This window comes from Lepidochelys olivacea (assembly GCF_965140295.1).
Source record: "Lepidochelys olivacea isolate rLepOli2 genome assembly, chromosome: 1".
In the NCBI taxonomy this organism is placed as follows: domain Eukaryota; kingdom Metazoa; phylum Chordata; order Testudines; family Cheloniidae; genus Lepidochelys; species Lepidochelys olivacea.
This window is the reverse complement of record NC_140411.1, coordinates 235,016,824-235,042,988: the sequence shown is the minus strand read 5'-3', so window position 1 is coordinate 235,042,988 and position 26,165 is coordinate 235,016,824. Positions and strand designations below refer to the sequence as shown.

At 40.5% G+C, this 26,165-nt stretch overlaps 1 protein-coding gene across 17 annotated transcripts in view; it reads left to right on the top strand.

Moving 5' to 3' along the window:
- Nucleotides 1-26,165, top strand: part of SOX5 (SRY-box transcription factor 5) — a 422,522-nt gene that overhangs the window by 235,882 nt on the left and 160,475 nt on the right. For all 17 annotated transcript variants that reach the window (XM_084642767.1, XM_084642768.1, XM_084642765.1 and 14 more), the window contains 2 exons: nt 5,436-5,608; nt 8,592-8,660. In XM_084642767.1, the coding sequence (XP_084498893.1) occupies nt 5,436-5,608; nt 8,592-8,660 (242 nt within the window). The remainder of the gene's footprint in view (nt 1-5,435; nt 5,609-8,591; nt 8,661-26,165) is intronic.

Sequence of the window (26,165 nt, the reverse complement as noted above, 5' to 3'; positions counted from 1 at the left end):
GATGTTTTTAAACAATAACTGTTTTATGATATGAACATAATACAATGTAATTATGTTTGCCAGGCTTTATACTAGCACATTGTTTTCTTTGATTTTCTTTGAAAAACAGATACTGACAATTCAAAAGCTATTTAGGTAATTACTTTGTAGTAAACTGACTCGGGGGATGAGTTTAACTGTCTACTATTTTTTCCCCTGTACCTCTGATTGATAATGTTCCTAGTTATTTAACAGTGTCACAAAGATTATACAAAACCATACTGCAATGTTTTGCCACTATCCTTTTTGTCTTAGAGTGTATCTGGTGGAGTGGGGGGTGGGGGGGATTCTGATCGCATGTCCATCAGCATCTAAGGCTTATCTGACAAAATAAAAATGTCTTGGTTATCCCAGTTTCTGAGTTGTGCTCTCCAGGAAATAAAAATGAAATATTTTTGCTGCTGTGAGTGTCTAAAACCATTTGTCAAACTTCTGCTTGTTCTGTTTTGCATGAATATGATGGGGTTCTCCTCTTACTTGGTCTTATATGTGTCCTCACTTTAATGTACATTAAAATGTCACTGCCACCACCAGACTCAGACTGAGAGTCGGAGCTGAGAATGTGTAATCATTTTAGTCCTAAACAATATTGTGGATAGTGTCAATTTGGGGTAAAATATAGATTTAACCTTACAGAATAGCATTAACTTGGTCCTCCATTAGTGCTGCCGGCTGTGGCTGTCAAGTGCTCATTGTGACTGTGTCCACAAATATGTTTTGTTCCCAGTCCCTTCATGCCAGTAGAGAATAAACAGAGGGGTCTGGAAAGTGTCTTCACTCGTAACTACAACTAGTCCTGGGGTTTGCTTTGATGCTTATATGTGCGTATGTGTGGGCTTGTTTGATAAAGTTCATGGTGGAAAATCCACGTTGTGGCTCTGCAGTGCTACGGAACAATGAGAACAGTGTGTCCACCTAGAGCAATATATCCTGAACGGCAGGTGGCCTGGTGGTTAAAAAGCTTTGTTAAACGAGAAATGCACATTTGTTGCGGATTTGATGGTAATTCAGTGTAATTTTAAGGGCAGTCGTTGTTAGGCCACTTTCCTTTTCCTTTTCAATACTTGTATGAAATAGTCTAACTCATTGTCAGTTTGTACATTGCCACAATGGGCTGTTCCATTTTTTAATCACTCTACCATGGTGTAGACTTAAAGCACTGAAATCATGTGAAGACTATATGAATAGTATAGACTAGTCTCCAACAGCCAGAGCCTTTTTAAACTCAATTATCAACAGGACTAGCTTTGAGCAAGTTTAACAGGCAAGCTGCTGGAAGTGGCTGCTGGGGGCAACAACCTGCCCACAGTAGGGTTCCCAACATTGCTACCAGCTTCACTGATGTTAGCTATAGTGAGAGCTTTTTGTAAAAATTCAACTTTGCAGCTGTCTCTACAGTGTCTTTCATTGCATAGTTGGTAACATAGTAATATATATTTTTGAGGTAAATTTAAAAAATCTCTACAAACTACTACTACTCTACAATCGTATTTAGTGAAATGTCAGCAGTTGTGTGCATGGTGGTTAATATCTGAACCTCATGTTGCATTTTAAGGAGTAGATAGTAGCAGATAGGACAGTGTCACTTTTTCTGCTTACATGCGTTTTGCATGATCAGCAGAACAGGCATGTACATGAAGGGAATATGCATTCGAGTTGTTACATCCACTTACATAACCACTTTCAGTTGGTATTGAGATTGGTTTAATAGCAGCAGTTCAGGCCATCTGGAGTCTGGTTTACACTACAACTCCAGCTAAATTTAAAATGAGGTAGTAGAATCGATTTTAAAACCAGTTAGAATTTTAAGGGCTATTTCTCCAATGTAAATCAGGCCTTATTCTTGACCAGATAGCATTTCTACTTGTTCTTTCATTCTGAGCAATAATTATGATGTGCATGAGGTTGGTTTTCAAAGGCAACATTATATTCAACTCTTATTTGTTTTAAAAGTAGATGAACAGCTGTTATAACTCTGTGCAGTACCTAGAGATGAATACATAGTGCACAGAAAAAGTTGATTTTGTTGAATATATATTGGTAGTGACCAAAATGTGTTGCTCTTTGACAATGGTTAGATGGCCAGTGTGAAATATGTAAAATCTAAGCTCTGAGCCCATCTCTAATTTAATTGTGCTTCTATAACTTGAATAAAGCTGTCCATTTCTCTTTGGGAGAGATTTCTTGCTCGTGAATGGATTAATAAGATTAAGAGACCGTTCAGAAAAGTTTAGATGTGTCTGAAATTAGGTAACTGTCTCTTATTAGTGCCAGTGTGATGAGTGTTTAGTCTCTCCTAGGCAACGCGGTCTGGGCTTAGAATACCAGGTGTCAGAACTCCTGGGTTCTCTTCCCAGTTCTGCCATTGACTAACCATATGACTTCTATCAATTTACACACGTGAAATACTTCTCTACTTCTAAGAGTTGTTGTGGGATATATTAATGTTTTCTGAGTTCTTAGAGATCCTCAAATGAAAGGCACAGTATAAATTTGTATTACTTGATAAAGTCATATTAGTTGACTGTCTGACAAATATCACTATATTTTTCAAATAAGTTATTTGACAAACATTTATTCTTGCCTGTCCCTAGCTTAGAACTAGCCAAATCCACACACACCCCCACGCAGCCACCCCCTCAGTAAATATTTAGAATAAAATATTTGCAAACACTTTTTCAGTGTTAACCAGCTCCATGTAAATCAAACAGTAATTATAACATTAATTTTCTCAGTGATACAAAATATTAAATGTTTCTTTGTAGCTAAGATTGCTGGGCAAGAATAGTCCTTTAGGGTAATTTCATTTGTATCACTTAGAAAAGCTGCACATTCTCCCCCCTGAAAAACAGCCAGGGAATGGGGGGAGTCATAATAGACACTTCTAACTAATTGCATGACTTAAACTAGTGCTTTGTCTCTGATGTTTGAAGTGAAAATTGTAACTTAAAAGTGTTTTCTCCCCCACTCTTAGTATATTACCATAAGCTCCCATTCTTTCTCACAAGTTTTAACAGAACTCTAAAAAAGTTCTATAGTTTCTGTTTCATTGCATCTCTCAAGTCTGCAGCCTACCCCCATGGGTCTTTTGATAGTGTTAGCAAATATGCTCCCATCAATAGTGAGAATATTTCCCCATAGAGCTCTCTCTTTTATTATGGACTTTTAATAGGAAGTTCAATCAAGTGACATTACTTTTGTACCAAAAGCCTGACCCTATGTATTTTCCCAGATACACGTAACTGTCTGCAAGTACTTAAAAGATTTGGAATTGGTTAAAGTGTAATGAAGGAGTGTTGCTGGGAGCACTGGATGAAAATAAGTGAATTTAAATTAAGCTAAATATCACAAAAATATCCCTAATAGTGGTGACATGTATTCAGTTGTGAAATCATCTTTCAAAGGAAACAGTAGATGGCCCACCATTTAAGAGGAGAATACTATGTCCAGTTCTGGTGCCCACAATTCAAAAAGGATGCTGATAAAGTTGAGAGAGTTCAAAGAAGAGCCACGAGAATGATTAAAGGATTAGAAAACATGCCTTGTAGTGACAGATTAAAGGAGCTCAATCTATTTAGTTTAATAAAGAGAAGGTTAAGGGGTGACTTGATTACAGTTTGTTAGTACCTACATGGGGAACAAGTTTTTAATAACAGGCTCTTCAATCCAGCAGAGACAGGTATAACACGATCCAATGGCTGGAAGTTGAAGCTAGACAAATCCAGACTGGAAGTAATGTGTACATTTTTAATAGTGAGAGTAATTAACCATTGGAACAATTTACCAAGGGGGTCATGGTGGATTCTCCATCACTGAAATATTTTTTAAATCAAGATTGGATGTTTTTCCTCTGCGACTTATTCTGGGGAAATTCTGTGGCCTGTGCTATACTGGAGGTCAGGCTAAACGATCACAAGGTCCCTTCTGACCTTAAAATCTATGAATCTGTGAAATCCAATCCAGAAAGCAGTTGTAAATATATTGCAGGAAGATTCCTGCACTGGCAGGGGGGTGGACTAAATGAGCTATTACCAGTAGCTCTTTTCATGTCTGATTGATAGTTGGCTATGAGCACGGTTAGTGTAGTCGCCAGTTTTTCTTTTGTTGAATTGGAGAGCGTTGGTGACATTGGCAACAGAACACTTCTCGGATTTGAGAGGGGTTTGTGTGGCAGGGTTGTCCCAAAAGCAGACTGTTTTAGACATCTAGACAGAAGGCTTATCCATTTCCTCAAGCTTTTGGGGAAAGAACTTCATGGGTTCTGATTTCTGTAAGGGAGGGGAGTTTTGCCAGGGTTGTGTGGTGTTGGTGGGTGCTGGTAGATTACCTGCGAGTATATTTTATGATTTAATTGATTGTCTTTTCAATTCATGGCAAAGGTGCCATCATTGTACATAGTTTTTGATTAATTATATTTTGATTACTCTCTGATCTGTGGGGCTCTTACTACACCATCCGCAGGTCCCCTCTCATTCCTTTCTGGGTGAAAGGAAACCTGCTGCAGTGAAAAAATTGGATGGTGGTAATTGGTACCTGTTTCTGGGAAAGCATGAGCAGAACATATTTCTAGTGCACTTGTACATAACACAAATTTGGTGTTTGTAAAATAACATAGCGAGCAAGTTGGGTTAATGATGGCAAGTGGCACAACCTCTTAGCTATTTCTACTCTACACTAGACTTCAAAAAATTCTCACCAGTGATCGCAATCGTGGTAGCAGCTATTGGCATTTTAACCACTGTATCATCTAACCCTGAGCAGAGCAGAGCTGGGTGACATGGCAGCTAGAATGCTGGCAGCTGCCCTGCCCTAAAGAAAAAAAAGAATAAAAAATCTAATGTGCATAAGATTTCTATTCTTCAGAATGCCCACTTGTACAGTGGGGATGATAATACCTACCTCACAGGCGAGCGGCTTTTCTGGAGACAGAAAAATGTGGATATCCAGTTTTGACAGAAACATTTTCAGAACAGTTTGTTGTGAACCCTGTGAAATGTAAACAACTTTGAAAGTTTTCACAGAACTGTTTTTTCCATGTTTCTATCCGCTCTACTGAATAGGTTACTGGAAGAAAAGCGGGGGGAGCAGGGAAAGGAAATATTATTAACCCCAGTTTTACAGATGGGTAACTGAGGCACAGAGAGAATAAATAAGTGACTTCCTCAGTTACACAGCAAAATAGTGGTAGTGCAGGGAATTGAATGGTGCCTTAATCATCCTCCCTGTCTCATTTTTCTGTGAAGTGTATGTCCCTAGTTGTTCCACAACTGCAATATGCGTTGTGATTTTGCATATACTGTACTGAAATTCTGTTTATACTGAGACTGCCATTTAAAAATTACCCAGCTCTCATTTCTCTCTCTTCCCTTTACCTTTTGTCACTCTATGATGCCCAGGGACTCCAGAAAGCCTAGCTGAGAAAGAAAGGCAGCTTATGGGTATGATCAATCAACTGACCAGTTTGCGTGAGCAGCTGCTGGCAGCTCATGATGAACAGAAGAAACTGGCTGCATCACAAATCGAGAAACAACGCCAGCAAATGGAGCTGGCTAAGCAGCAACAAGAACAGGTGAGTGATTATTACAACGAATCTCATTCTAGGCTCCTATTCATTGATGTTTAACTTTCCAATAGTTTATCTTTGAGGGCTAAAATTTCTCAAGATTGTTCTTAGCCCAGAATTAAGTTTTCCTTTTGTTTTGGGTTGTGGAAAGTCAGGTAAAAATATATTGAAGCATTATTTTATTTTCCGTAGGGTTAAAAAATGGTGGTTTTTCTACTTTTCAAATAATTGTCCCACTGTTTTGGGAGACAAAAACTCAAAAATTCTTTTGTTTTAGGAGTGCAAATAAAAACACAATGTGCCTGTGCCAATGGCCACTTGAAGTCAGTGAGATTGGTTGTGCATAACAGAGCAAAATGTGGCCCTTAGATAGTGCAATGCCACCAGAAAGTGCAGTTTGTGAAGTTTGAAAAGAACTGAATGAGAAATACATAAAATGTGAACCCCTGTAATACTTCTCTTCGCCATTTAAGAGATTGATTTTCAGCCCTCACAAATACATGCATCTACACTTTGCAGGCACAAATATGTGTTCACACTTATCAGTAGATGCATATGTTAGAATTTGCATGCAAAATCACCCCTTTTCCCAATACTTTTTTCTAGGCACAAATTTTCACAAAAGTGAAGGCACATGTATGTGTCTGCCCAGCTTTGTGTAGACAAAAATTGAGGACAAACAGAAACCTGGCTTAAAATTGCGCCCTAAGTGTGTGCTGAGTGCTGTTATCCAGATACACTATGTCTTGGGTGTGTGTCTGGCTCTAGAATTCTGCATCTTGAAATAAACAGATTTGAATTTATTTGATGGTTTAGACATTCCATATGTTATTTCTTGAATGTATTTCCTGTAAACATGGGAAAACAGTGCATTTATTTGAATGTCTGATCAATTATAGCTCTTTCTTATTTTTTTAAAATAGAGCAAATTAAAGAAAGCACCTGTATGACTTGTTTGAAACTCACAAAAGTCTGGAAATTCATTCATTATTGCCAAAACTATGGTAACTCCCCCACATTGCATGTATATAATAAAGCACACCAGTTGACAACATACAATGGAAAACACTGCATTATGCACAAGAGGAATTATGGTTGCTGTGGGAGCTATGTCTTTGTTTTTACTGGTGCTTGGATAGTTAAAATTTCATCCTTACTGCTGCATATCGTGGCTGAGCTGTTCTGTGGAATTCCCATCTCTTGAACATAAAACCCTCACAGAAGAAGAAATTCTTTAAGGGACAGCAGGAGAAATGAATAATCCATTAAATTAGAGTAGCCCTTTCACATTGTTGCTGGTATACAGACAAAGATGGAGAGGCATCACTAGCAAGATCTTTGTGGGGAGAAATACATCAGGACCTGTACCCTTACCTGTAGAGGTCACTATTGTTTTAATACCACTGAATAGTTCAAAGAGAAAAAGGAGAATAGAGTGAAAATGCAAAAAAAGAGCAATAAAACAATCCCGCAGGATAGAAATCCTTGTGGTCATGCATTATATACAAACTGATTTTTATAAAAAATATAAACTAAAGTATTTATTTAATCATTAACAGTGAGCCTCCCTAAACACACAGAGCTTTTTTCTTTCCCCAGGCTATCAAGTCAGGTACTGATAGGAGTTTCGTATGCGACTAGTTTAATAAAGGAAATTAACATTTTATTTGTGGGGAGAAGCTCATCAGTTCTCCCCTCGATAAGTGGATGTTATTCCCATAAATGTTGAGACTTACATCAGGGGAAGAATACTCCTCCAACAATGCTTGCAATGCTCTGTTAGCAATTCACAGGAATGGAGCTGTTCTGGTGACTGAAATAAAACTCTTGTGGAATTCAAAAAAGAAGATGCATTTTAAATGTAACAGCTTATTTCCCCTCAGCTCTGTAGGTCTTCTCTACGCTGCAGCCAAGGGTGTGATTTGCAGCTTGTATAGCTCCAATTGCTGGTATCTAGCTAGCCTGATAAATATAGAAGTGAGGATGCGGCAGCACAAGTTCACTGTGGGCTGCACAAGCCCATCTGGCCTCCCTTGGTACATGCTTGTTTGTGCAGCTGGCGTTGAAGCTTGCACTGCAGTGTCCTCATTTCTAATTTTAGCAAGCTAGGTAGAACAGAGCTAGCATGGGTAACACCTGCATATGCTGCAGATCACACCTGTGGCTGCAGTGTAGACATAGTCTGTGAGTCAGAACATGTTTTGTACCTTCTCATCAATTGTAAATGGGATCTGTCCAGAGTCACACAATCACCCTACTCAGTTGAGAGGGAAGGATGGTCTTGTGATAAATACGCAGGACTTTGAATCAGGCGACTTGGGGTCAGATCTTCAACTGGTGTAAATTGGCACACTTACACTGAAGATACAGTGGAGCTATGCTGACTTACACCAACTGAGGGTCTGGCCCCTTGTTTCTAGTCTGTGGCTTTTTAGAGGTTAAGTGGATTTCCCAAAATCAAGTACCAATCTCTTTTTGCCTCTGTTTCCCTATCAATAAAATGTAGATAATAATGCCGTCCTACTGCGTTTCGTATATGTAAAGCTCTTGGAAATCCTTGAACAGTAGGTGCTATAGATGTACCGTGTATTCTCTTCTTTGCTCCTTTTTCCTCTTCCTCCTATTTGATGTCTTTTCCCAAGTGCTCTTCCACCAACAGAGAGGGGCAGGCAAGCAGTATTCTTTAAGACCAGTGGCAATATGATTCTATAAATTGGCTAACGAGAAGGGACTCATGTATCAGTCTACCCCCGCCCTCCCATCAGTACTGACTGTGTTGTCCCCGAGGTTCACTTTTTCATGAACTGGCTCTACCATGATGCACAAATGTGAGCCTCCTGCCTCTGTAGCACATCCGGCTGCTGCCACCCACACCCCACAATGTCACTAGCTTACTAGAGTGGTGTCAAGAACTAAGAAAGGTGGGAAATTCCTTTGTAACAATTCCAGGAGTGATGGTACAAATTTTACATTTGCAATTTCTCCACAGATTGCAAGACAACAGCAGCAGCTTCTGCAGCAGCAACACAAAATTAACCTTCTTCAGCAACAGATCCAGGTCAGAGATTGTCACCCTACCTATAATTCCTAATTTTCATTTTTCCCTTCTTTCTTCCAACTCCCTTCAGTACAGCCAGAGTCTTTGTAAGAATCTATACAGACAGATGTTGATATTGTATTTTAAGAAAATGGATAAGGATGTTACTTGCCATTAAGCACTAAGAGCAGGATTTTGCAAGCCCTTACACTTGTGATTAACTTGACTCATATTGGAAGCACCATTGATTTCAGAGTGCCATTCACATGAATAAGGGTTTGCAGGATCAGACCTTGGAACAGTGGCTCTCAGCCTGCGGCGCATGCCCCACAAAAGTGTCTTTAGTGTCTCTTTCAGTTGTTGGGTGTGGAGTTACAGATCTCTTCCAATTCTATCTTGAGTCTTCTGCTGAAACAGTTTTGCCCCGTCTTTTGCCACCAAGTTCCCCTTAGGTATCAGGAGAACAGTCTAAATCATTTAATAATTCTAGAAGGGACTCATTTGAAGCAGGAGCAAGCGAAAGGATTCTGGAGAGCAGCTGAGGAGGTGAGGTCTAAGTGGCTATGTGCGTGCTCCGTCAGTGAAAAAGGTTGCTAACTCTTGTACCACAATGTTATGGATGTGATTATATTTCCTTTTCACCTGTTATTCCTTATTATTTAATCTTGTTTCTTCATCTTCCTTCCTATGGTAGTATACATTTTATGCTCTGAGAGTCAATAGCATGTTATATTTAAAAAGCTAAAAGTTTGTTCCTGCTCTCTGATGTTCCAGTGCACATCACCTAGTGCCCCAAATCACTGATTGTACATGCTGGTAGAGATGGATCCAAACACCCCAACATGTGAAGAAACTTTGGGACTGGACATTTGTGGCTGGATCTGATTTCTATAATTAGATGATTCAGCCTCCTAGATTCAAAAAGCCTTGAACTTTGAGGGAAGGTTAGATCCAGATCCAATCTTCGTGCCTCAGGTCCATCTTTAATATTTAATATTCAGCATTGCATAGCAACTGGTTTTATGTGGCATGAGCTGATTTGCACTGGTTAAAAATGTGTGTAAGATACAGGGCTGTGTGCAGTTGTTAGATGAGCCATTGCCAGCCCCACTAAAATCAATAAGGTAGTATGGTGTGTAAGTCAGAGGATAGCTTGGCCCCTAATAAATGCATTGCTATGCTCCATCACACGATCATTTTAAGATGTTGCATGTCAACCTGAACCCAGAAAAAATCATTGAACACTATGGTGGGTGTTCTTGTGAATTAAAGTTTAAATTGTGCTCTTGGTGACTACAGTGGAGTTGAACAGAGAAGAAAATTAATGGAGAAGAAAATTTAGACTGGGATAGTTAGGTATTGCGATCTGGTAGTGAAGTACAATAGAAAGAAACTGAGTTTACCTTCCTTTTGAAAGGTTGGGAGGCAAATATGAGAGGGCAGACTACCACTGTCATTGGCCATCTTGATCTAAAACTGAAATCAATCCTGCACTATTTTGGAGGATTGAACATTTTGGTAAAGTTTGTTTCTTAATTTCAACAGTTCTTTGTTTCTCCTTCTCACCTTTATTTTTGGGGAAATATGGACAGAGAGAGTTGGGCGCCTGACTGCTTTTTTTGAGGAGGCATTCTGAGGAGGTCTGTTGCTTTCCTACTTCTGAATGCTCGTTGACCATATAAAATACAGCACAATATCCTATAGCTCTAAATTCTGTATTTACATGAAGCCAAAATGTTTGGGACTGTTGTTGTATTATAAATTTTATGAGGGAGGTGGGATGGTGTTTTTTGCTGGTATTGGAGGGTATCTTTCCATTTTGAGTATGTCTGGTGAGAAATGTGGACAGCTGGGAAAAGCTGTGGTTGGATATGGTAATAAAAGAGCAGAGGTGGAATTTGTAATTCCTTCTCTTATGGCATGCTATTGTGGCTGTGGGTATCAGAGGGTTTTCTGGTCTTGACTAAAGGTGTGGTGTTAGATTGTGTTTGCTAGACTCTACCTGTTTACACTTCAACTCAATCCACTGGCATGTGTTAAAGTCTACATTGCCTTGTCTGTTCTAGAATATTAGAACATGTTAGTTAGAATGTGGTAGCTAACACGTTCTCACAAGACATGATCTCTCCTATACCGTGACAAACCCTTCGACTGGTTTTAACCTGAATTTGATGCAAATTTAAACTGGGAATGGAATATATATTTTTAAGTACTTCCTGTCAGAAGACTGGCATTTCCACTTGGCAGTGAAAAGGAGTTTTAAATAAGGGTTTGCATGAGGAGGAGCTTAGGGCCTGGGGTCTTATAAGCCATTCAATCTCCCAGGCTGTTTGAGTTGAGTAGCGAAGGCAGTACTCATAGGGGTGATGCCACTGCAACCTGACACTATGCTCAGTAATACAGTTCCCTCAATGGGGTTTGGATCAGGACCCAGCTCAGCTGCCTTTTCTTTTTGTTGTACTATTGAAAACCTCTCTCTTTACACTACTTACTGTATTTCTTTTTTTAAAATTTTTCTTGCGTGTTGTGCATGTGCACATACTCCTGTTTTTTTAATAATACAAAATCATCTTGAGCCCAGACTTTCGCTTGAGTTTTTAGTGTCTTGTTTGTAAAGAAGTATCTGAAGTTTTACATGGGTTTACAACCATGGCACAATCTCTGAGTAGCTAGATATGTAATAATTTATAAAGCATCCCAAATCACTATGGTAAGTAGATGCTATAGTGTGCTGTTTGTTCAACAGCATCAGGATTTCTCTGCCCAGATCTTTCTGTAATCCCGCAGTCTCAATTGCAGAAAATTATGGGCCAGATCCTCAGCTGGTTTACAACAGCATAACTTCACTACAATCAGTGGAGCTACACTGATTTACGTTAGCTGAATAACTGGCCCTTTATGCCTTCTCTTTGTAAAGTGCATGCAATTCTTTGTGTTGGTGGAGAGATTTAAAAAAAAACTTTATTGCTGCATCTTTAACAAAAGTCTGAAAAACAATACAAGAAACCCTACTATGACAAGTGATGAGAGGGAGAGAGAGAGGAACCAGATTTTAGTTCTAAGTTTCTATTTATGAGCCAAGAGTAAGAAGGGAAGTTGTTTTATAAACAGTGAGTAAATTGCAAATCATAATAATAAAAATGTGACCCTGTTTCTTTTAAGTGTAGAGTGTAAAAATGAAATATGTCTTCACCAGGGTACTGGAAAACACAGATTGATGATGAGATATAGAGCCTTTCATTTCTTGAACCCTGACCTAAGTCAGTAGTACATGAAATTCAACTCACTACTTATCTGATACGTGCTGCTGGCTTAGGAAATGAGTTGGTGGCTTGTCTCAACCCATTGTCTAGGGACCTCGGATGAAATCCTGACCCTATTGAAGTCAGTGAGGGCACAAATTTACCCTGTGTGCCTACTTCACATAAAACACTATCCAAGCTGGCACCCTTTTTTAGGCAGCTACATCACAGAGATCAAGGTTTGAAGAGAGATGGAGACTTTTCATTCCTCTAGAGATGGTTCCTTGGCTTCTGCCTGTCTAAAGAACTGTCACTCTAATCCTGAGTGACACAGGGCCCAATCCAACTCCCAGGGAAGTCCGTGGAAACAGCCGGGTCAGGTATAAAGTTTTTTAAAAATATGAATACTACTACGAATAAAAATAAATATTTTCTTTCCATGGAATAAATGAACAGTTAGTGGCAGAGAGAAATAACAGTTCCAGAGGGAAAAAATAGCTTATTCATTATAAGGAAGTGGAGACAGTGGCCTGGTCACTCTACTACATGGATTACTCAAAATGGTCAGTGATTTTTACAACAGGTTAAGGCTGGTGGAACTAAGTTGTGACATGAAAGTCAAATGTGCACAGAGGCTGTGGGTTCAGGCTTTTTGATCCTGCCGTAACTAGTCTATCAGGCTTCTATCTCACAGGTTCCAGAGTTTTTAAACAAACTGCCTTAGATTTATTGACATGGAAATGTTCCTACGAAGTTGGGATTGCTGTTTGACTTACGAACAATTGATTGATTAGGCTGCAGCAATGAACCCAAACTATTTATGACAAAGGATTCATTTTATTTGAGCCAAATTTCTCTAAACTTGTTAGAGTTGTAGTAATTCTGGATAAATTATTACACGCACAAAAAATCTATTGAAATATTGTATTGAAAACATAATACCTTAAGGTTAAAAAAAAAACAAAAACAAAACCCTGACTGACCTGCTGATTTATGAATCCTTTCTCCGAGTGCGCTAAGTTGGAAACATTTCCTTCTCCCATTACCCCTACCAAACAAACACCAAGACTTGCAGACACAAGCAGGGATAGATTACAAGGTATATCGCCTCTTTGGAGGACGGGAAATGCTGAATGTAACTACAATTCAGTTAAAGTATCCACTTCTGTGACACGGAAGAAAGACATGATAACTACTTGCACACAGAAGAATGTATCAGTCACATGGGTATCCTACTGAAAATACACATCTCCTCTTGTTACATGAAGAGGGAATGTTCATTAGAGCAGGACTATGGGTTTGTCTGCATATATGAGTTGGCAGGGTTTACATAAAAGTTTAATGTTAAACAAGTGCAAGTTTGTGTGTAGACTAAGGCCAGGACTCTGTCTATGACCTCAAGGAAGGCCACTGGACTGCAATGTATGCTTTGGAAAAATGGATATCATCATTTTTATCTGCTCTGCAGGGTGCTCTAGAACTAATTTGTAAGGGGCTTTATATTTATTCTCCATGTGTTTTAATGCCATTTTAGAGATGTGAAAATGAAAAGGTATTTTTCTTACTGATTTCCATTTGCCAAAGTATTCAGTTCATCCTGCCCTGCTCTCCCTGGACCTGCTCTTCCAATGGAGCTGCTACTATTTTTTTTTTTGTAATGCTTTCATTTTGCTTGAGCAGCCCTGATAATGCCAGCTTGTTTTTCAGAACAGTTCCTTAGCTGACTGCTTCCGTAAGAGCAAGCAGAGGAGAGCGCACATGAGCTCAAAGTACTGCTTTGTTGGACCTTCAAATATTGGGCTAAATTCTGCCCTTGTCCTTCATAGCCCTGCTGGGGAGAAACCCTCATCCTCACCCCCGCCAGCTTCTCCGTGCAGCCACAGAACACCTACTGGCACCAGCTGGCGGGCTGTCATGGAGCCAGGGCTCCCAAGGTTTCTGGGATCCTGGTCCTTGGTAGCTTGCCTAGCAGTGAGCTTGGGAGCTGAGGTTTCTCATACTCCTCCCCCTCCCCCCCAGAAGACAGCCTGAGGAGTTGTCCAGGATTCCTGAGGATCCACAGACACCCAGCTTCCTGGGCTGCCCTCCCATCATCGGTCCAGCGGTTCCTCCCCTCCTGTCATTAGTCTAGGGATTTCCAACCTCCCCACCCCACCCCACATTCCCCTCAGGAGCAGCACTGGCAGACAGGGAGACCTGGGACAGGCGGCAGCAACACTGGTATGTTCCCGAATCAAAATATCCCCATTCATGGGGAAATTCTGAGGTTTGAGGTTTCAAAATCTTGAACACTGGGAATTTCCGGCTGGATGGATATCTGATTTCTGGCCAGCCCTATTAAAAAAAATCTAGCTATAATTTTTTTGAAGGGAGAGTGGAGGGAGTTTAGGGGTGTTTTAGCTTTCTCTGCCACACAGCATTTTGAAAAGATTTTAAAAGTTTAACACACAGGTTAGAAATGTCACAGAGTTTTCCTCATTAAAACAATGTACTGATTCTAGCTTTACATAAGTATATAGAAGCAAGCTGATTTCAGAATGCTTTATGTATCGTGATTTGCCACACAGATGTTAATTTGGGTGAGTAATTTTTGTTTGTTGGCATTTGGGTTTTTTGTTTAACTGCTCAGGTGAGCAAGCATCTGTTATCCAGAATTTACAGAATGATCTTTAGCCCTAATATTTCATATTGTTTGTATGTAACAATTCTCTTTGTATTTCTTTTAAGTAAAACAATGAGATTTTGATTAGTTTGCTATAATGTTTCAAATGAAATAGAGGCAGTTTGGAGGCAGTTGTTGCTTGTATATAGCACTGTAAATTTACGTGGCAACATAAAGAAATGTCCCCTGCCCCAACAAACTTGCAGTCTAAATTTTACTGCCGGCACAGCTCATCCTTCCTCAGATTCTGTGCTCGGTTGGAAGGCAAATATCAGCCATGTACCACAAAGGATAAATCCTGTGAGCAAAAGGCTTTGTGCCATAGGTGCAGCCACTGCTGGGGATGATGGTGTTGTCTCCTCTCAGCTCTTTATTGTCCTGTAGATGTCTGCTTCAGGGCAGCCTCAGGACTGGTGAAGTTTCACTCTTAGTCCACTCTCAACTTTTTTTTTTTAATGTGGTTGCATCTCTGCTTTGCACAGTGAGGAGAGAGTGGCCGCAGAGCAGTGCTCCACAGACCCATGACTCTTTGCAGCTTGCCACCCCCTGCAAAGTGGAATGGTGCTAATTCCTCTGTATTTAGGGGACCCCCACACATATTAGGAAGAGGTAGGGACAGAACGTTGCCCTCATCAACCAAGACATCAAACTAAGGGCCTGACCCAGCTCCCATTGAAGACAATGGAAAGATTGTCATTGATAATAGTGGGAGGTTTGTTCTCACCCTTCTTCCTCCCTATTCTGCAAAATGCTTTCAGAGCTGGTTCAGTCCATTGAGCCAATTTGTTTTTGTTTTGTTTTTCTCCATTGCGGATATGCCTTCAAGAGTCCAGGTCTCTCTGCAAGCTGAAATTGAAGTCAAACCCAATGGGCTCATAGACTGGGGATGTTGTGTCCAGATTCATCATGTGTCACGAGCAGCTGTTTTTCTGCATCTTGTAAACATGGGCCTACTGGATTCACTGAGACCGGCCCATGAAGAAGTCGCATTGCAGCCTTTCCCATGACTTTGCAACCTTTTCCCAAACAACTGAGGTTGCTGGCAAAGCAGCTATTCAATTGTTTCTCACAGAGGCTCTGCAGCTGATGTCCTCTCAGTTATCATAATAGGACTTGCAGAAAAACCCTTGGGAACCTCAATTATATAAAAAGAGAAAGAGAGAGAGAGGAGGAAAGGGTCAAGATGCGGAAAGGGAGAAGTGAAAAAAATCTAAGCTAGAAATCAGAGTCTAGGCTCTGAGTAAATTAATCTTTCCCTTATGTCATCATATGTACAGCAAGTAAAGTGTGTGCTTTGCTGAAGAGAATGATGCATTTACCATAGAAAATCTCTGGGTCTGCAGCTCCTCCATTATTGTAAAAGTTAATTCAGTGCTAGTGAAAGATGCCAAATGGGCAATCCTCTGTTTATTCACAGAGCAACCTTCCATCGGTCAAAGCCACAGAGATCACTTCTAGAAGCAATAGAGTAGTTCACTGTCAGGCTTGTCTACACTCAGGATATAGCCAAAATTCAGCAATCAGTCTAGCTGTACTGGTGCTGACTCTAAGCATATTCAAGGGAAAGCCAGGGTTCAGTTGAACTATTTGAGGTTTTAGGGATAAATCATGATTAGGTCAGTCAGTACAAACTCTGGCTTGTCTTTGTCTACACATAGTGTAGCTGCCCCACTGCCCCAAATATTCCCAACCTAAGCATTCAAGAATCATGATGCAGGTCCCCAGAACTCCTGGGATTGGCTTTAAAGTCATGGCATTTTAAAAATTTAACTTCCTTTTATTTGCCTTCTGATGTTGGAGCCTTTAGGCATCACAGTTTCCAGCTTTTCCCCACAGCCATGAGGGTTAGAAACTTAATTAAAAAGAAAAATCATGGTTCCAGAACCTATGGCTTTGAGAAAAACACTAAATACCATGAGACTCACAGTACAGTCACCAGAGCTGCCAAAACTGTGAAACAAGGCCTCAGTCCTGGGTCTTTCAACTGAGGTTGCCAACAGGATTGCCAACCGGGTCTTCTGTTTTCAGTGCCCTGTCTTTCAAGCTTCTCTTCCAGATTCTGTCTCCAATTTCATAGTTTGTCTGGATCATGCCACATCCTCTTCTGCTGCCATCCCCAGTACTCCTGCTTCCAGCACCCCTGCCTTCCACATTACTAAGTTATCTCCCTTGGCTGCCAGGCCTCTTTGCCCAGCTGCTATTGTCTGCCAGGCCTCCCTTTCCTTCTCCCATTCCTAGTCAGTGTTCCATTGGCTTTTGTAACTGGTTTCATCATTGACTATAGAGAGTGTGACAAATTTCTAATGTTTTTGGTTACAATCTCTGTGTCTGTGTATGTGAATGCACTTCAAGTAGCAGAGGTACAAGAGGGAGAAAGAAAAGGAGTACTTGTGGCACCTTAGAGACTAACCAATTTATTTGAGCATGAGCTTTCGTGAGCTACAGCTCACTTCATCGGATGCATACCGTGGAAACTGCAGCAGACTTTATATACACACAGAGATCATGAAACAATACCTCCTCCCACCCCACTGTCCTGCTGGTAATAGCTTATCTAAAGTGATCATCAGGTTGGGCCATTTCCAGCACAAATCCAGGTTTTCTCACCCTCCGCCCCCCCCCACCCCCCCCACACACAAACTCACTCTCCTGCTGGTAATAGCCCATCCAAAGTGACAACTCTCTACACAATGTGCATGATAATCAAGGTGGGCCATTTCCTGCACAAATCCAGGTTCTCTCACCCCCGCACCCCCCTCCAAAAACCACACACACAAACTCACTATCCTGCTGGTAATAGCTCATCCAAAGTGATCACTCTCCCTACAATGTGCATGATAATCAAGGTGGGCCATTTCCAGCACAAAATCCAGGTTTTCTCACCCCCCCTCCCCCATACACACACAAACTCATTCTCCTGCTGGTAACAGCTCATCCAAAGTGACCACTCTCCCTACAATGTGCATGGTAATCAAGGTGGGCCTTGTCCAGCACAAATCCAGGCTATCTCACCGCCCCCCCCCCTTTTTTTTTTCTTTCCCGGGGACACACACACACACACAAACTCACTCTCCTGCTGGCAATAGCTCGGCCACTAGCCGTCACCTTCAGCCCCCAACTAAAACCCCTCCAATGCATTATTAAGGATCTACAACCTATCCTAAAGGATGACACAACACTCTCACAAATCTTGGGAGACAGGCCAGTCCTTGCCTACAGACAGCCCCCCAACCTGAAGCAAATACTCACCAACAACCACATACCACACAACAGAACCACTAACCCAGGAACTTATCCTTGCAACAAAGCCCGTTGCCAACTGTGCCCACATATCTATTCAGGGTACACCATCACAGGGCCTAATAACATCAGCCACACTATCAGAGGCTCGTTCACCTGCACATCCACCAATGTGATATATGCCATCATGTGCCAGCAATGCCCCTCTGCCATGTACATTGGTCAAACTGGACAATCTCTACGTAAAAGAATAAATGGACACAAATCAGATGTCAAGAATTATAACATTCATAAACCAGTCGGAGAACACTTCAATCTCTCTGGTCACGCAATCACAGAAATGAAGGTCGCTATCTTACAACAAAAAAACTTCAAATCCAGACTCCAGCGAGAAACTGCTGAATTGGAATTCATTTGCAAATTGGATACTATTAATTTAGGCTTAAATAGAAACTGGGAGTGGCTAAGTCATTATGCAAGGTAGCCTATTTCCTCTTGTTTCTTCCTTCCCCCCTTCCCCCCAGACGTTCTGGTTAAACTTGGATTTAAACTTGGAGAGTGGTCAGTTTGGATGAGCTATTGCCAGCAGGAGAATGAGTGTGTGTGTGTGTGTGTGTGTGTCCCCAGGAAAGAAAAAAAAGGGGGGGGTGAGAGAGCCTGGATTTGTGCTGGACATGGCCCACCTTGGTTACCATGCACATTGTAGGGAGAGTGGTCACTTTGGATGAGCTATTACCAGCAGGAGAGTGAGTTTTTGTGTGTGTATGGGGGTGGGGGGGGGGTGAGAAAACCTGGATTTGGAAATGGAAACCTGGAAATGGCCCAACTTGATGATCACTTTAGATAAGCTATTACCAGCAGGACAGTGGGGTGGGAGGAGGTATTGTTTCATGATCTCTGTGTGTATATAAAGTCTGCTGCAGTTTCCACAGTATGCATCTGATGAAGTGAGCTGTAGCTCACAAAAGCTCATGCTCAAATAAATTGGTTAGTCTCTAAGGTGCCACAAGTACTCCTTTTCTTTTTGCGAATACAGACTAACACGGCTATTACTCTGAAACCTGTCAAAAGAGGGAGAAAGAAAGTGGTGTTGCCCATTGAACTCTTATAGGAACGAGAACTTTAAGTACACTGCAGGATCCCAATCTCACCCTTATGGTGAATGTGTAGTCATGAGCATTTTTGCTATGCAGCCAAAAAAGGCGGTGGCGACGGCTGCAGTAAGGTAAGTCGGGAGATAATAAAAATTTTACTGTTGGCTGGCGGAGGTGTTTAGGATGTGTTTTCTTTATATCTTCTTCCGCCCCTAATTGAAGATGCTTTAAAATTGAATGACTACCAGTCAAAATGTGTTTGCTTCAAGCTGAGAAGAAAAATACTGGTGTCTCTGCTTCCAAACTGATTGCGCTTTGTACACAACTGACAGCCACAGTCACTTTGAGTGACTGATGAGTGGGAAGCTTTGCCACTTATCAAGGAATGCACACTGAAAAGAAAAGACTGGAGCTGTTCAGATGCTTTGGCATGTTCAAAATAACATCTCGCATCAGTCAGACTCAGAGGCACTAGAAGACAATTCAAAATAAACTTTATATCTATCTTTCTATCTAGAGGCAAAGATTCAATTTAACAGACAAATCACGGTGTGGCATCACATAGATTCTGAAAAAGAGAACATCATTATAAGGGTCACGAGTTGTAAGATGACTCAGCTAGCTACATAATTTGAGAGCATTTGTTGTTGGGTCTTACCTCTCTAAGCAGCCTAAATTTGAAAATTCATAACTACGGATCTCTGTAGCGATTTCTTCAAATTGAGGAATTTCACCCTTGTAGGCCAAGCAATGCTTGATGATATTTACAGTTTATATAGCACCTTTCATCCCAAATAATCCCAAAGAGTGTCGCAAAACTATGAGCCAAATCGTGTCGTGATTTACACCCTATGCAATAGTATTGAATGACTAAATGCAATGTGCTGGGACAGCACGGCATTATTATTATTGTTGTTATTTACCAATTTGTATTTCTTGTAGCACCCAGGAGTCCACATTGGGGACTGGAATCCCACTGTGCTAGACTTTGTACAAACACAGAACAAAAAGACCGTCCCTGCCCTAGAGAATGTACAGCGAATAAGACAAGAGACAATAGATAGAGCCAGAGAAAGGGAGAACAATGAGACAATACTGTCAGCCTGATAGGCAGTGATCTCAGCACACCAACAGCTTACCCGTTTTCAAGGTTTTCGTAGGCTTCACAGCAAAAGGGGAGCATTTTATGGAGGGTTTTGAAGGAGGATAATGCATTAATTTAGAAGATAATTTGGTCCTTCATGTTCACTTAGAAACCACTGTGTCAGTCAATGAATTGAAGCCATTTCTGGGATACAGCATGGCAGCTATTGATTGGCACATGACAACAATGATTTACAAGGGAGAATGGTGAAAAAGATTGTGGATGGGAGTTTCAAATCCCTCCGCTTTGGTCTGGCTTCTCACTGATGGCAATGGGTGGTGGTTCCTGCTTGACTTCAGCGGGAGCAAGCCACCAAAGCTGAGATTTTTTTTTGCAAACTCCACCAGGTATCTAATTTTAAATATTTATTCCATTTTTAAAATGGGGCTACTTAACAAATGTTTTACAATCCAACACAGTAAAAGTGGTAAAAACCCATTCTCCCCTTCCCTGCCAACAAAATTACACACGTTCATACCATGTCAAGAGCTTGAGGGGAAATACTGGGAACACTGGTAGACAGTCACCACCATTGTAACCTCTGTGTCGTCTAACCCTCTGCAGGGCTGGTGACTCATGGGCTTTTCAACAATGTTAAATGGTCATGACTTCATTTTGACAACTCATCCAAAAGAGCACTTTACCCTAAACACTCTGATGGAGCTGTGGATCAGTAATGACTCATAGGGAAGAGTATGGTGGCACCTACTAATTCATCAGTATCACAGTCTGTGTCACTCTAACATCTCCTTAGACATCTCTCATTCAAAGATTGACTGTGCCCAATCCCGCGTAATTTGAGACATGATGAGATCACCACTAAGGTGGTAGGGATATAGGCTGCGGGGAGGCTGATGGGCACTACTTTATCTCTGGTGTTCTCTTGCTAGTGGTGCATCAGCTTATTGTTGCTGGACTGCCCAGTGTATCTTAAAGAAATATAGGAATTCCTTCAACATGGTATTTATAACAACAACAACAAGTACAGTGGTTTAATGGCTTGGCTGATAGCGACCAGACAGGACAGTTTGTGTTAGTTCTGACTTTGAAACAGAAGAGATGGATGGAAGCTGTGATCTCTGTCCAGAAATCAAGGGATGAGCTGGAGAACAAATTATAGAATGAAATATCTTGCTAGTCTGCTTCTAGTTTATTTTATTTTTACATTGTTTGTTTAGTGCAGATTCATGCCACAAAGGGAGAATTCAACTTCCGTGTGAGATACACATGTGCACGCACACCTCAATGGGTAAATAATTGTAATTTACCATTCCAGATGTTTTTCTAAGGCTTTGTCTACACTGGACTTTCATCAGTAAAACTTTTGTCATTCAGGAGTGTGAAACCGCCGCCCCCCACCCCCAAACAACAAAAGTTTTACAGATGAAAAGCGCCGGTGTGAACAGCTCTTTGTCGGCGGGAGAGCTCTCCTGCCAACAAAGAGCGTCTACACTACACACCTTTTAGCGGCACAGCTGTAGGAGCACAGTTGAGTTGCTGAAAGGTGCATAGTGTAGGCATAACCTCAGATTAGTTAGAAATCTGTATTGTATATACTAAATAAGTAGACTGATATTCCTGTGTTTACAAGTTTAATTTAATTAAAAATAAAATTAAACAATAAACATAATAAAGTAACAGAAAATAAAATAAAGATTGTTATGATATGTAATAAGAATTGATTGGGGTAAATTTAACTTGTAATTTTCAAAGTTTATCAAAAAAATCTAATTCAATATATGTAATACATAGTAATCAAAGTATTATTACAAAGTGTACTTAACTCTATTCTGGCAAGACAGCTTTTGTCTGGACCTGGATGCTTTGTAGGTCAATAAAGCTTATGTCAATAGTAGTAATAATTTTGATCGCTGTTATTGGAGGTTATCTCTGAAGATGGAAATTCAATCATTTCAAAAATTGCTTTCTTACAAAATGTCAATTCAAAGTCAACTTGAACAAAAAATTCCATTTTTAATCAAGCAGTGATACATAAATGACATTAAAATAATTTTAAGTTGCATGTCAAGTACTTAAAAGTTAGGAAATGCTAGACTATAGCTTGACTGGGCAACCTTAATTTGGCCCCCTTTTATGTCCATCCTGTGTGGTAATGAGGCCTAGGGTTCTCCAGAAAGAATAGTGTATAGTCATGTAATTAAAAACTGTATCATAATGCATACATGCAGTGGGGCCAAATTAAGATTACACAGGCAACTCTCAGTGTGACATTTCCTAAATTAAAAGTGCTTGATTTTGCAACCTAAATAATGTTATTTTAATATCTTTTTAATATTGTAATTATTTTTGGGGGGCTGGGTGGACAAATCTAAAATCCAGTTATGTTATGAACAGCTGTAACAAACCTGAACTCTCAGCACAGTACTGTCACTTGAGCTATTGGACTAATTGCGTTAACTGCTAGAAGGAGAAGGCTTTTATCTCAGAGCGGGAAATGGGATGCTGGCACTGTGTGGTAGGTCCAAGAAGTGGTTAGAGAGAACCTAGTCCCACCCCTTTCTTCGTTCCCACCAAGATGTGGGGAGCTCCTGGCCCATGTGGAGCCCCTTGGAAGGAGAGGACATTGAGGTAGGGTTATGTATGTGTGCAGAGGGGGAGACTAGATTCCCTTCCCCACATCTGCTACAGCTGTTCTGGCAGCTCCCAAGCATTCCCAGAACAGCATTTGCTGTTGCCAGCATTTTCCCTTGGAGAACAAGCAAGAAAAGGGAAATGATAACTTTTAACATTTTATAATTCAGTTGAACCTGAAAAAGACAAAGAAAAGGCATTTCTCTAGCCTAGGGATTTTCTCTCTGCTGAATTTCAAAGGGCTGTTGCAAACAATGGAGGTATTGGAGTTCCTCAAAAAATGAACCCAAGCATCTTTATAATCGAGAGTGTTAGACAACCTAAATTTAAGGGTCTGTACCAACTCTCCCTGGAATAATATTCACTCTGAATGGGTTTACTACTCCTTTTCTAATTTCTTCTGAAATTCACCTATTAGGTATAACCACAGGTAATTTATTGATCAAGCCTTTCCTTCTAGTTAATGATACCTCTCTGTTTTGACCAATGTCAGAAATAAAGGTAGAATCTCTAGGATTCTAATCCACAAATCGTTAAGTCAAGTAGTAATTTTCTGTAAACTTTTGACAGCTTCAGATAGCATCAGACATTTAAATCTTTAAACTGTGTGTTGCCTGGCATACTACTTTATCTTTTACTCTGCATATAGACTCCAATTTCCCTTTTATGCAGTAGTGAGTTGTACTCAATTCCCCTCCACATTGCATGTGCTGAGTTTCAGGTTCTAGGTGCAATTAACAATCACTTATGTACTAAGGATTGTTTCTAGTTGCCTTAAGTGAAACTTGTCTTTTGGACACAAATAAACATACGGTTAAGTGGCTGCAGTAATTAAACACACATATACCTTATGCATCTGAGTATACATATTTGCCTTACCTTAAAATAATAAAGTCATTATCTTGATAATAGTACGTATACATTTATAAGACCCCAATTTGGAAAAGCACGTAAAAACTACATGCTTAATTGTAGGTACGTCCTTCCGTGGGACTTAAGTATATGCTTGGAATATGGATGCTTTCCTAAATTGGGGCCTAAAAGTCATTGATACCAAGTTACAGCTGAGGTTAATTGTGAATTCTTCAGCTCTTTATGAGTTCTCCAGCTAAACTGAGCATTACTGTTCAGCTGAAATTTTGGCAAATAGATAGACTCCTTAGTTCACTCCAAGATGTTGTGCTAGCCATAGTGTTTACTAGTGATGGAAGCAGGTTTCTTTGTTCATGGACCGAAAGAAAGAGATGGTTAAATAGTATAGATTCAATTTTTGTCAAATTTGTCTTTTTTATTAACATTTCAAATTTTGATGGGGAAAATTTCTGATTCTCTCTTCCTCCCCTCTCCCTAATTTTTGATGGCTCTGCATTTTGCAATAGAACTTAGTGTTACTAACAGGAAGGTTCTTTGGCTCTCTGGAGTAACTTATCGATTATTTGATCGGTCCATGTGTTCTTTGACTTCAGAGTAGAATGCAAAGGTACGGATGCCAAATAGGCCCTCATGTGTACAATTGAGAAGTGCAACCTATTCGTTTCATTCTCCTCTGATCAAAGGTCTTTGATGAATTGGCATTGAATACATGTTTCTTGGATCATTTTTCAAGAGTCCAGTTTCCTGTGTCATAAGTTTTCTTTTTAGATGAGACCTCCTGTCAAAGTGCACGACCTTATTTAAACCTGCTTACCTTTATCTTTTTTGTTTTGGTAGCTCTGATTTATATCTGTTCAGTAGAATCAGAATGTCAGAGAGATTCATGCTATAGCTACTCTACTGACATAAAATAAAATGCTGTATCCTACAGTAATAATGCTGAAACCTATATCCAAAGAGAAGAATGAGGAAAAGCCATCACACTACATATAATGCATGAGCCACGCGTGTAGACATCATGATTTGTTGGAATCACAAGCTTGTCTTCTGCATGTCTTTTGTGACGGTCATTTGGACACAGTATGCGTTCAGCACAAAGTCTTGCAAAGGTTCCCGTGGGAGGAAAAATTGTCCATTGTATTCTTTGTAAAACAAGTGATCTTTTCCCCTGAAGCTAGACTCCAGCAAGTTTGTTCTGCCACTTAGGGATATCTTAGGAGGTTCCTGTCCTTTCTGGTGCCTAGGCAATTCATAACAAGCACAGATATTTATATTGTATTTATTGCCATCATATAATCTCTGATGTTCCCCCTTAAGTATAACGAATTGTGGTTTTCCTCAGCTGTTGATTTGATAGGATTCTAGCCCCTCATTTAGAGAGAGCTTTGCCTCTCCAGTTCCTATTGTTTGAACCATGGCCTCTTTTCTGTACCTATTGTTTGTTTCTCTTTTGTTGTTGTTGTGCATAACAGGTGTTTCTTTCACACAGCGAAGGCAGCAAGGCAAGGGCTTCCTCTGTGGTTGATCCCTTGAGACTTCAGTCGAACTCTTCTTTGTGATAAAAATGCCATTGCCTTTATATGAATTGCACATGTAATCTGTATGTGCCCAACTGCCCTCAATCTCTTCGCCTTTACTGCTGTAGTCCCTGTCTCTCTTTTTCTGTGTGTGTGTTTTGTCTCTTTCTCTCCCTTTCCCTCCATACTTGATTCCCGCTAACATTTCTGGTACTGCACTCCTTCAGAACCCAGGTAGAGCTCTGAGAGCAGATTGAAAAAGGGCAAACCACTCCTACAGAAATAATTCACTTTATCAATATTGTTGGTTGCTGTCTCCACAAATACCATTGTCAGATTGCTGAGAGAACTGTCTCAGGAGGATATGGCCAATCTTTGTGGCAACTGTATACTTACTAGAGGGGAAATGAAGTAGAAACCTCTCTACAAATTAGGAAAACAGTCCAGAAAGCAGGTGACAGTCCGCTACTTTCTAAGCAAGGCAGGTATTTTGCTATCCACTTCATGATGTATTCCAGATAGTCCTGTTGATAATACCCATCACTGACTTACTGTTGCTGGGAGTGGCTCAGTGCCAGCAAACTAGGTTTTCTGGTACTGAAATGTCACCTTTGGAAGAACAGATGTTACTTTAGGGGATTGTGATTCAGCATGACAGTCATCTTTGGACCCACTAGACAGTGGACATGAGTAGGTTAGAATCTGCACATCTTGTCACTAAATTGCATAGTTTTTAGACTTCTTGGTTCAGTTTTTGTTTAAAGTGGGGTCTTCACAGTCACCAGTGTCATCTGATTGTCCCTTTTGATTTTAAGAAAGCTAGAGGAGAAAGGTGGAGGAAAAAGGCAGAAAGGTGGCATCACTTCAGTAGAGCGTGGGAAGCCTGGCCCAGAGCTGATCTAGCAGCGTCTTGTAGTAAGGTTGGTGACTTGTGGAACAGTCTATACATCTCATGCACTACTTCTCATGCAAAGCATCCATTGGCAAAACCCCAGACTATGAACAGGTGCAAATATACAATAGACACCATAGATATGATGCATATCCAGGGAACTCTGATAGAGGTGCATCAATCCACAGACTCTGCAACACTTGCAGATAGTGCTGCATGTGGACATGCGGCACTGTGAACACGTTGCACTGGTGCAGCTTGCACTGGTTG